The 13,037-nt window shown below is 44.7% G+C and overlaps 1 protein-coding gene across 12 annotated transcripts in view; it reads left to right on the top strand.

The window, feature by feature from the left end:
* LOC126364697 (E3 ubiquitin-protein ligase RAD18-like) overlaps positions 1–13,037 on the top strand; it is a 118,355-nt gene that overhangs the window by 18,407 nt on the left and 86,911 nt on the right. For 11 of the 12 annotated variants that reach the window (XM_050008088.1, XM_050008087.1, XM_050008086.1 and 8 more), the window contains 2 exons: positions 1,898–1,998; positions 2,077–2,155. In XM_050008088.1, coding sequence (XP_049864045.1) covers positions 1,957–1,998; positions 2,077–2,155 — 121 coding nt within the window. In that variant the 5' untranslated portion in view covers positions 1,898–1,956. Of the gene's footprint in view, positions 1–1,897; positions 1,999–2,076; positions 2,156–13,037 lie in introns of those variants that run through there. The other variant, XM_050008090.1, reaches the window with a different exon arrangement.

Below are 13,037 nucleotides of genomic sequence, written 5' to 3'. Positions count from 1 at the left end.
GAGAGAGAGAGGGAGGTGTTACAAATCATAGAATTATTGGGTCATTTGACTTGGAGTGATCCTTCTGCCCTTATGTGACATCTCCTTGTCAACCCATTGTATTGTGCTTATTCCATATGATAATCTGGTACACATGTACCACTTCATGGCCATGATGAAGTCACATGACCACCTGGCACCAGTGCTTTGCCATCTGCAATGCTCCAAAGTGATAAGTGTTCTCTTTTAAGAGGGATGACAAATATTTTGTGAAGTGAGCTTATTTATTAGTACAACTGCAGGTCCAACTTCCCTCCACTGGACTTCTATAAACACCAATAGTACTATTACAACACAACAACAACTTTTTCTATATGATGTTTGCTTGGCATATTTACAACTTGTAGATTTCTTGAGTGTCCGTCTGGGACACATTGTAAGTTCTCCATGATATTTTCTCAAACATACTTGTAACCATCTTCAGGCAGTTGCTGATGACTGCTACTCTGCTCCTCTCCTGTAGGTGTTGGTCTTTACCCCCTCCATCACTCTGCTACTGACATTGTCTGTGCAGCTGCCACATTGGGTGGTCGTAGGCGTGGCGATCCCCAACTGCAAACTGTTCATTCCAGTCTCTGCATTATCGCCATCGAGTACAGACCACTACGATGCAAGATTCCACACCTGACTCAATTGTAGGACACTATCTTTGCTAATTAGACCATTTTTGAGCTTAATTTTAATGGCCTCTTCAATCACAGAGTCCCAGAAAGAGGAAGACTGTCTTTGTTTTGTGATTGTCCATAGTAAGACAGTGAATGTTTTACCACATTGGCAGAGGATGTGCTAGATCCCTCATATACGAAGGCTTAGATAGTCCGTCGGTGAACATTATAGTGTTAATGTCTTGATGGTGGGCAAAATATACATTTAACTACTACTACTACTACTACTACTACTACATATGTATGTTGGTTTGGAAATTAAGTTTGCTATGTTTCTTGGTATTTAAATAGGAAGACTGCTACCAATTATTGCATTTGTCCCTTTATATTTTCCTTATGTGGTAAACGTAAACAAGTACAGTGATCATCTTTGGACCAACACAACTGCAGAACTCATGATTTTTAATAACACAGCATGGTTTGTATTGTGTTGACTGGGTTCTGTCATGAAAGTCTCTTAGAATTAGCATGTTTTACTAACAGTGCTTGTGTCTGGTAACACCTTCAGAAGAAATGGGCAAATTTTGATAACCAAGATGTGCTATTATGATGTTAGCTCCCAATCAAACCACTGCCTTGTTATTTGTAAAATATTCCAGGGGGAGGGGGGATGTGACCAGAAATACTATTGATTTAATTTTTGCGCGTAAAACTGTCGAATTCCAACCTAACCTAGGCTTAGCGCTAAGTTACAAATTAGACTACCACCGAAATCAGATTTTTAGCTTTCACATTCATTGGCTTCACCAGCTCGCAGCCAAAGTGTGACACTACAACTTAACCACAACCTCATTCATAACATATTGTAGAAAACAGTCAAATAATTGTGACAATAGCAAAGAAGAGAATGATTTCTATTTCACTGTTAGAAATTCATTGCCTCTTTCCTCACCTCTCATTGGTTTGCATGAAATTATCACACCAGTGGCAACATTAAACTGATACGTTGCCAACCTATGATTGGTAGAGAAACAACATGTAACTGCCACTGGTCCTGATCTAGATAATAGCCAGCAGCACATTGTTTGATATGTAATTACTATGGTTGAATTGTTATATACATTCCAATCAAAATTCAGTACCATTACTGTGGTCACATATTGAATTATTTCATGTAGGAGATTGTATGTCTTTGCTTAAAACTTAACATTGATAATGTTCCCTAATATTGTCCTTTTTCACGTGTGCTTCAGAACTGTGACTTGTCTTATGCTCACCGCATTTATGATAACAGAGGAAAGTAACTCACAGAATGGCAGCTGCTAAATGGCCTGTTGAATTGCCTGGACTAGAGGTAAATACATTGTAAATAATTCCTGGATTTGCTTTGGTTTGCTTCTTGTTGCTAATATACATGGCATGGTAATTTCAGCAGCTAGACAGGCTCCTTCGGTGTGGAATATGCTATGAATATTTCAGTACAGCATTGATGACGGGGTGTTCTCACAACTGTAAGTATGGGTTGTTATAGTGATTTTAGTGTTGTAGTGTTACACGTGATATAATAATTTATGTATTAACAATAATAATCAGAGGAAGTAGCAGTTAATATTTCTGTTGCATGGTGTCTGAAAGAATATTTTTGTTATAATTGAAAAGAGTATCTTGTTGTTTATGATTTGTGAATGTCATCTTCATCTTGTCCCCCCCCCCCCCCCCCCCTCCAAATACTTATTCTTTTCATTATTACAGGTTTCATTTTCGGAGAGTACAACATTTACATTAACAGATTTAAATTAACTTGAAAAATTGAATTATATTTATAAATGAATCCTGAAATAGACTAATCCAATAGTGGTTCACCTTTTATATCTACCACCCACTTTTTTATCTCTGTTGGCAGTAAAGCTTTCTAACCATCCACTGGTTCCATGTTAATGGTGATTTATAAAGCAGAGAAGTAACTTCAGTTCAAAAAAATCTATAAATCACTCATAAAATGAGTACTTAAACTTGTTGGCTCCAGTTTACCTCATTTAGGGATACAGGTGACACATTTAGTGCAGACCTTGATTGCATAATGTCACATTTTATAGAAGTAAATAGTAATTTCTTGAGATAAAATTGCTCTTCAATTGAAACTTTGATTTAATTGACAGTTGTTAATTCCACATCTGACAAGATGTTTAACATTACTGTGAAAATCCTATTTTATTTTTTCATGCTGTCCAGACTTTAAAAAATGCAAAATTGAGGAAACATCAGATTTGAGGAAAATGTTTAAACCCACCAAAATATGAACAAAAATACATATAATTGGCATATATGAATAAAAATCACAATGCTCTACAATAATTTGTATAAAATCTGTCTAAGTGAAGGAAATTAAATGTAAAATACAATGTTTTACAATAATTTGTGCTAATGAATTTCATCAGTTCTTAAAAAGATCACAGATGTGAAACAGCAAGTAAAAGCTCACAAAAAATTGAAGTTGGTGTGTGGGTACAAGGTAATCGAGCTGTTTTCTGATAATTTATGACTACAAATTATAAATTCAACACACACATTTTTGAGGGATCGTCCTTTGTACTCAATAGAAAGAAACTTCCACATGGGAAAAATATATTAAAAACAAAGATTCTAAGACTTACCAAGCGGGAAAGCGCCGGCAGACAGGCACAATGAACAAAACACACACACAGAATTACTAGCTTTCGCAACCGATGGTTGCTTCTTCAGGAAGGAGAGGGAAAGACGAAAGGATGTGGGTTTTAAGGGAGAGGGTAAGGAGTCATTCCAATCCCGGGAGCGGAAAGACTTCCCTTAGGGGCAAAAAAAGGACAGGTGTACACTCGCGCACACACACACACACACACACACACACACACACACACACACACACATATCCATCCGCACATACACAGACAGAGGCAGACATATTTAGGCAAAGAGTAAGGGCAGAGGTGTCAGTCGAGGCGGAAGTACAGAGGCAAAGAAGTTGTTGAAAGACAGGTGATGTATGAGCGGCGGCAACTTGAAATTAGCGGAGGTTGAGGCCTGGCTAATATCGAGAAGAGAGGATATACTGAAGGGCGAGTTCCCATCTCCGGAGTTCGGATAGGTTGGTGTTGGTGGGAAGTATCCAGATAACTCGGACGGTGTAACACTGTGCCAAGATGTGACGGCCGTGCACCAAGGCATGTTTAGCAACAGGGTGATCCTCATTACCAACAAACACTGTCCGCCTGTGTCCATTCATGCGAATGGACAGTTTGTTGCTGGTCATTCCCACATAGAAAGCGTCACAGTGCAGGCAGGTCAGTTGGTAAATCACGTGGGTGCTTTCACACGTGGCTCTCCCTTTGATCGTGTACACCTTCCGGGTTACAGGACTGGAGTAGGTGGTGGTGGGAGGGTACATAGGACAGGTTTTACACCGGGGGCGGTTGCAAGGGTAGGAGCCAGAGGGTAGGGAAGGTGGTTTGGGGATTTCATAGGGATGAACCAAGAGGTTACGAAGGTTAGGTGGACGGCGGAAAGACACTCTTGGTGGAGTGGGGAGGATTTCATGAAGGATGGATCTCATTTCGGGGCAGGATTTTAGGAAGTCGTATCCCTGCTGGAGAGCCACATTCAAGGTCTGATCCAGTCCTGGGAAGTATTCTGTCACAAGTGGGCTACATTTGGGGTTCTTCTGTGAGAGGTTCTGGGCTTGAGGGGATGAGGAAGTGGCTCTGGTTATCTGGTTCTGTACCAGGTCGGGAGGGTAGTTGCGGGATGCGAAAGCTGTTTTCAGGTTGTTGGTGTAATGGTCGAGGGATTCAGGACTGGAGCAGATTCGTTTGCCACGAAGGCCTAGGCTGTAGGGAAGGGACCATTTGATATGGAATGGGTGGCAGCTGTCATAATGGAGGTACTGTTGCTTGTTGGTGGGTTTGATGTGGACGGATGTGTGAAGCTGGCCATTGGACAGATGGAGGTCACCGTCTAGGAAAGTGGCATGGGATCTGGAGTAGGACCAGGTGAATCTGATGGAACCAAAGGAGTTGAGGTTGGAGAGGAAATTCTGGAGTTGTTCTTCACTGTGAGTCCAGATCATGAAGATGTCATCAATAAATCTGTACCAAACTTTGGGTTGGCAGGCTTGGGTAACCAAGAAGGCTTCCTCTAAGTGACCCATAAATAGGTTGGCATACGAGGGGGCCATCCTGGTACCCATGGCTGTTCCCTTTAATTGTTGGTATGTCTGGCCTTCAAAAGTGAAGAAGTTGTGGGTCAGGATGAAGCTGGCTGAGGTGACGAGGAAAGAGGTTTTAGGTAGGGTGGCAGGTGATCGACGTGAAAGGAAGTGCTCCATTGCAGCGAGGCCCTGGACGTGCGGGATATTCGTGTATAGGGAAGTGGCATCAATGGTTACAAGGATGGTTTCCGGGGGTAACAGACCTCCGGAAAGGCAACTCACTCACCCTCCACAACCTTTCCAACAAACCTCAACCTCCTCTCATTGCACACAGACCCAGTCTCTTCCATCTACTCAATCTCCCACTTCCAGCTCCAGTCCCCCCAACACCTCAGAATTCTAGTCAACACAATCTGGAACCACAACACCCCAATTCAGTAGTTAACCTTTCCTCCAAACCCCTCTCCCAATCCGAAACCTCTGTCCTATCCAAAGGCGTCACCTTCAGCCCCACTCCCAGGTTCAACCAAACTGCCCTTGTCAAAGATTTACTGTCCTACACTCGTAGTCTCTGCTGGAAATATCACTTTGCCACGAAGAAAACTAATCCTGATCCCACTCCTAATGATTCAACTCCCCAAGACACTATCCAAATTGAACCCTTCCTGCAACACTTCCGTCATCCATCACAGCGGGACCCACCTCCTCTTCCTCAAAATCGCCCTCTCCAAACCTTCCAGGAATTTCTCACTTCCAGTCTTGCCTCTCAATCATTCTTGAAAAACCTTAATCCTCCTCCCAACATCACCACAGCCGAAGCCCAGGCTATCCGTGATCTGAAAGCTGACCGATCCATCATCATTCTTCCGGCTGACAAGGGTTCCACGACCGTGGTACTTGATCGTCGGGAGTATGTGGCTGAGGGACTGCGTCAGCTTTCAGACAACTCTACATACAAAGTTTGCCGAAGTAATCCCATTCCTGATGTCCAGGCGGAGCTTCAAGGAATCCTCAGAACCTTAGGCCCCCTACAAAACCTTTCACCTGACTCCATCAAACTCCTGACCCCACCGACACCTCGCATTCCTACCTTCTACCTACTTCCTAAAATTCACAAACCCAAACATCCTAGCCGTCCCATTGTAGCTGGTTACCAAGCCCCCACAGAACGTATCTCTGCCTACGTAGATCAACAACTTCAACCCATTACATGCAGTCTCCCATCCTTCATCAAAGACACCAACCACTTTCTCGAACGCCTGGAATCCGTACCCAGTCTGTTACCTCCGGAAACCATCCTTGTAACCATTGATGCCACTTCCCTATACAAGAATATCCCGCACGTCCAGGGCCTCGCTGCAATGGAGCACTTCCTTTCACGCCGATCACCTGCCACCCTACCTAAAACCTCTTTCCTCGTCACCTTAGCCAGCTTCATCCTGACCCACAACTTCTTCACTTTTGAAGGCCAGACATACCGACAATTAAAGGGAACAGCCATGGGTACCAGGATGCCAACCTATTTATGGGTCGCTTAGAGGAAGCCTTCTTGGTTACCCAAGCCTGCCAACCCAAAGTTTGGTACAGATTTATTGATGACATCTTCATGATCTGGACTCACAGTGAAGAAGAACTCCAGAATTTCCTTTCTAACCTCAACTCCTTTGGTTCCATCAGATTCACCTGGTCCTACTCCAGATCCCATGTCACTTTCCTAGACGTTGACCTCCATCTGTCCAATGGCCAGTTTCACACATCCGTCCACATCAAACCCACCAACAAGCAACAGTACCTCCATTATGACAGCTGCCACCCATTCCATATCAAATGGTCCCTTCCCTACAGCCTAGGCCTTCGTGGCAAACGAATCTGCTCCAGTCCTGAATCCCTCGACCATTACACCAACAACCTGAAAACAGCTTTCGCATCCCGCAACTACCCTCCCGACCTGGTACAGAACCAGATAACCAGAGCCACTTCCTCATCCCCTCAAGCCCAGAACCTCTCACAGAAGAACCCCAAATGTAGCCCACTTGTGACAGAATACTTCCCGGGACTGGATCAGACCTTGAATGTGGCTCTCCAGCAGGGATACGACTTCCTAAAATCCTGCCCCGAAATGAGATCCATCCTTCATGAAATCCTCCCCACTCCACCAAGAGTGTCTTTCCGCCGTCCACCTAACCTTCGTAACCTCTTGGTTCATCCCTATGAAATCCCCAAACCACCTTCCCTACCCTCTGGCTCCTACCCTTGCAACTGCCCCCGGTGTAAAACCTGTCCTATGCACCCTCCCACCACCACCTACTCCAGTCCTGTAACCCGAAAGGTGTACACGATCAAAGGGAGAGCCACGTGTGAAAGCACCCACGTGATTTACCAACTGACCTGCCTGCACTGTGACGCTTTCTATGTGGGAATGACCAGCAACAAACTGTCCATTCGCATGAATGGACACAGGCAGACAGTGTTTGTTGGTAATGAGGATCACCCTGTGGCTAAACATGCCTTGGTGCACAGCCAGCACATCTTGGCACAGTGTTATACCGTCCGAGTTATCTGGATACTTCCCACCAACACCAACCTATCCGAACTCCAGAGATGGGAACTCGCCCCTTCAGTATATCCTCTCTTCTCAATATCCGCCAGGCCTCAACCTCCGCTAATTTCAAGTTGCCGCCGCTCATACATCACCTGTCTTTCAACAACTTCTTTGCCTCTGTACTTCCGCCTCGACTGACACCTCTGCCCTTACTCTTTGCCTAAATATGTCTGCTTCTGTCTGTGTATGTGCGGATGGATATGTGTGCGTGTGTGTGTGTGCGCGAGTGTACACCTGTCCTTTTTTTCCCCCTAAGGGAAGTCTTTTCGCTCCCGGGATTGGAATGACTCCTTACCCTCTCCCTTAAAACCCACATCCTTTCGTCTTTCCCTCTCCTTCCTGAAGAAGCAACCATCGGTTGCGAAAGCTAGTAATTCTGTGTGTGTGTTTGTGTGTTTTGTTCATTGTGCCTGTCTGCCGTCACTTTCCTGCTTGGCAAGTCTTAGAATCTTTGTTTTTAATATATTTTTCCCATGTGGAAGTTTCTTTCTATTTTATTTACATCATCATTAATTTGAACCCAACAATTACGTTTGTTACTGTCTCTGTTACATTTCGAAATCTTCTCTGTCATCTTACTTTCTCTTCTCGTTTGTACAAGTTGTTTCATTTTGTATTCATCTTCCCGTTTTCCGACTCTACCCTACATTTTATCCTGCCTAATTATACTCAATAATACGTAATTTACTTCCAAACAATAACCTAAAATTTTTTTTACGCTTTCAACATAAACGCTGCTATAAAATCCACTGTTCCAAGTTCACAAACATTTCGTGTAAACTCGTGAATACTATTTCACAGCTTCAGTTCCTTTCACCCAACAACCATCTCAGTTATTTCCAACAACTTTCGTTTTATTTCCATTCCCGTTTTTCCCGCATAACCGATCATTTTTTAGTAGCTTCCCACAGGTTTACACGGTATTATTTCTTCATCAAATAATTGTTAGCCTCATTCTTATAACCTGCCAGTCCACAACCAGTCCTTTGTATACATTTACACACATATTTGTCGAGATTTTACTCGAAAAATTTTTTCGGAATTTATTTTTTCGAAACTTTTTTTTCCTTTCGAAACCTTTTTTCTTTCGAAACTTTCTTTTTCTTTCTTTCGAAACTTTTTTCGAAAAATGTTTTTCGAATTTTTCTTGAATTTCGCCACCCTTTAACGTGATCTGGAGACAACAAACTACCTAACCTTTGCACCCATTGTTGTTCACCAACCTAAGTTCAGCACAGGATCAACATAGCTCATCTCAAACCAACACTTTTTCGACTTTTTTCACACCTTTATCTCTCCCTATATAAATTTCTATTTACTTTCACTTTAACCTCATATTACCCTTTCCACCTTCAATACCATGTCAACCTCACAACATCCCTACAACGACCCCATTAAATTTTATTAACATTCCCTCCGCAAACATGCCTTCACTCTAGCCAGATTACGCTCCCATATTTTATTTACTCAGGCTTGTCTGACATTTGGCATTACTCCCAACGGCCTCACACTTAAAGTTCCCATCTCTGGCTGCAATCCTTCTTTCCATAAGTCCTTATACCAGTTCCAAACAGCACAATCCATAGCCCTCACCCGTCTAATCCTTCACCTATACATCGACTCGGCCAATGAACACACCCGTCAGCTCCTATCCCAAATCAAAGTCCTCTATCTTTCCTCTCCCACATCCACACCGGCTGTACATAGCATCCTCCTACAGGCCAACCGCAAATTAGAACAGCATGCCACGCTCCACCTCAAAAAACTATCCAATCTCCTGGTTTCCCACCTCCGGAAAGGCAACTCACTCACCCTCCACAACCTTTCCAACAAACCTCAACCTCCTCTCATTGCACACAGACCCAGTCTCTCCCATCTACTCAATCTCCCACTTCCAGCTCCAGTCCCCCCAACACCTCAGAATTCTAGTCAACACAATCTGGAACCACAACACCCCAATTCAGTAGTTAACCTTTCCTCCAAACCCCTCTCCCAATCCGAAACCTCTGTCCTATCCAAAGGCGTCACCTTCAGCCCCACTCCCAGGTTCAACCAAACTGCCCTTGTCAAAGATTTACTGTCCTACACTCGTAGTCTCTGCTGGAAATATCACTTTGCCACGAAGAAAAATAATCCTGATCCCACTCCTAATGATTCAACTCCCCAAGACACTATCCAAATTAAACCCTGCCTGCAACAGTTCCGTCCTCCATCACAGCGGGACCCACCTCCTCTTCCTCAAAATCGCCCTCTCCAAACCTTCCAGGAATTTCTCACTTCCAGTCTTGCCTCTCAATCATTCTTGAAAAACCTTAATCCTCCTCCCAACATCACCACAGCCGAAGCCCAGGCTATCCGTGATCTGAAAGCTGACCGATCCATCATCATTCTTCCGGCTGACAAGGGTTCCACGACCGTGGTACTTGATCGTCGGGAGTATGTGGCTGAGGGACTGCGTCAGCTTTCAGACAACTCTACATACAAAGTTTGCCAAGGTAATCCCATTCCTGATGTCCAGGCGGAGCTTCAAGGAATCCTCAGAACCTTAGGCCCCCTACAAAACCTTTCACCTGACTCCATCAAACTCCTGACCCCACCGTCACCTCGCATTCCTACCTTCTACCTACTTCCTAAAATTCACAAACCCAAACATCCTGGCCGTCCCATTGTAGCTGGTTACCAAGCCCCCACAGAACGTATCTCTGCCTACGTAGATCAACACCTTCAGCCCATTACATGCAGTCTCCCATCCTTCATCAAAGACACCAACCACTTTCTCGAACGCCTGGAATCCGTACCCAGTCTGTTACCTCCGGAAACCATCCTTGTAACCATTGATGCCACTTCCCTATACACGAATATCCCGCACGTCCAGGGCCTCGCTGCAATGGAGCACTTCCTTTCACGCCGATCACCTGCCACCCTACCTAAAACCTCTTTCCTCGTCACCTTAGCCAGCTTCATCCTGACCCACAACTTCTTCACTTTTGAAGGCCAGACATACCAACAATTAAAGGGAACAGCCATGGGTACCAGGATGGCCCCCTCGTATGCCAACCTATTTATGGGTCGCTTAGAGGAAGCCTTCTTGGTTACCCAAGCCTGCCAACCCAAAGTTTGGTACAGATTTATTGATGACATCTTCATGATCTGGACTCACAGTGAAGAACAACTCCAGAATTTCCTCTCCAACCTCAACTTTTTTGGTTCCATCAGATTCACCTGGTCCTACTCCAGTTCCCATGCCACTTTCCTAGACGTTGACCTCCATCTGTCTAATGGCCAGCTTCACACATCCGTCCACATCAAACCCACCAACAAGCAACAGTACCTCCATTATGACAGCTGCCACCCATTCCATATCAAATGGTCCCTTCCCTACAGCCTAGGCCTTTGTGGCAAACGAATCTGCTCCAGTCCTGAATCCCTCGACCATTACACCAACAACCTGAAAACAGCTTTCGCATCCCGCAACTACCCTCCCGACCTGGTACAGAAGCAGATAACCAGAGCCACTTCCTCATCCCCTCAAACCCAGAACCTCTCACAGAAGAACCCCAAAAGTACCCCACTTGTGACAGAATACTTCCCGGGACTGGATCAGACCTTGAATGTGGCTCTCCAGCAGGGATACGACTTCCTAAAATCCTGCCCCGAAATGAGATCCATCCTTCATGAAATCCTCCCCACTCCACCAAGAGTGTCTTTCCGCCGTCCACCTAACCTTCGTAACCTCTTGGTTCATCCCTATGAAATCCCCAAACCACCTTCCCTACCCTCTGGCTCCTACCCTTGCAACCGCCCACGGTGTAAAACCTGTCCTATGCACCCTCCCACCACCACCTACTCCAGTCCTGTAACCCGAAAGGTGTACACGATCAAAGGGAGAGCCACGTGTGAAAGCACCCACGTGATTTACCAACTGACCTGCCTGCACTGTGACGCTTTCTATGTGGGAATGACCAGCAACAAACTGTCCATTCGCATGAATGGACACAGGCGGACAGTGTTTGTTGGTAATGAGGATCACCCTGTTGCTAAACATGCCTTGGTGCACGGCCGTCACATCTTGGCACAGTGTTACACCGTCCCGAGTTATCTGGATACTTCCCACCAACACCAACCTATCCGAACTCCGGAGATGGGAACTCGCCCTTTAGTATATCCTCTCTTCTCGATATCCGCCAGGCCTCAACCTCCGCTAATTTCAAGTTGCTGCCGCTCATACATCACCTGTCTTTCAACAACTTCTTTGCCTCTGTACTTCCGCCTCGACTGACACCTCTGCCCTTACTCTTTGCCTAAATATGTCTGCTTCTGTCTGTGTATGTGCGGATGGATATGTGTGCGTGTGTGTGTGTGTGTGTGTGCGCGCGCGAGTGTACACCTGTCCTTTTTTTCCCCCTAAGGGAAATCTTTCCGCTCCCGGGATTGGAATGACTCCTTACCCTCTCCCTTAAAACCCACATCCTTTCGTCTTTCCCTCTCCTTCCTGAAGAAGCAACCATCGGTTGCGAAAGCTAGTAATTCTGTGTGTGGGTTTGGTCATTGTGCCTGTCTGCCGGCGCTTTCCCGCTTGGTAAGTCTTAGAAATATATACGAAGTGGGAAAGTGCCGGTAGACAGGCAGAATAAATAAAACACACACTCACAAAATTTCTGCTTTCGCAACCGACATTTGCATCTTCAGGAAAGAGGGAAGGAGAGGGAAAGACGAAAGGATGTGGGTTTTAAGGGAGAGGGTAAGGGTTCATTCCAATCCCGGGAGCGGAAAGACTTACCTTAAGGGGGAAAAGGGACAGGTATACACTCTCTAACACACACACATCCATCCGCACATACACAGACACAAGCAGACATTTGTAAAGGCAAAGAGTTTGGGCAGTGATGTCAGTCGAGGCGGAAGTACACAGGCAAAGATGTTGTTGAAAGACAGGTGAGGTATGAGTGGTTGCAACTTGAAATTAGCGTAGGTTAAGGCCTGGTAGATAACGAGAAGAGAGGATATACTGAAGGGCAAGTTCCCATCTCCGGAGTTCTGACAGGTTGATGTTAGTGGGAAGCATCCAGATAACCCGGACGGTGTAACACTGTGCCAAGATGAGCTGGCCGTGCACCAAGGCATGTTTAGCAACAGGGTGATCCTCATTACCAACAAACACTGTCTGCCTGTGTCCATTCATGCGAATGGACAGTTTGTTGCTGGTCATTCCCACATAGAAAGCTTCACAGTGTAGGCAGGTCAGTTGGTAAATCACAAGCGAAAGCTTGAATTTTGTGTGTGTGTGTTTGTGTATCTATTGACCTGCCAGTGCCTTTGTTTGGTAAGTCACATCAACTTTATATATATAATAGAAAGAAACTTCCACATGGGAAAAATATATTAAAAAATGTTTTTAATATATATATATATATATATATATATATATATATATATATATATATATATATATATATATATACCAAGCGGGAAAGCGCCGGCAGACAGGCACATGAACAAAACACACAAACACACACACAGAATTACGAGCTTTCGCAACTGGCAGTTGCTTCGTCAGGAAAGAGGGAAGGAGAGGGAAAAATGAAAGGATGTGGGTTTTAAGGGAGAG

Source organism: Schistocerca gregaria, chromosome 1, assembly GCF_023897955.1.
Source record: "Schistocerca gregaria isolate iqSchGreg1 chromosome 1, iqSchGreg1.2, whole genome shotgun sequence".
Lineage (NCBI taxonomy): Eukaryota > Metazoa > Arthropoda > Insecta > Orthoptera > Acrididae > Schistocerca > Schistocerca gregaria.
This window is presented reverse-complemented; position numbering and strand designations above follow the sequence as displayed.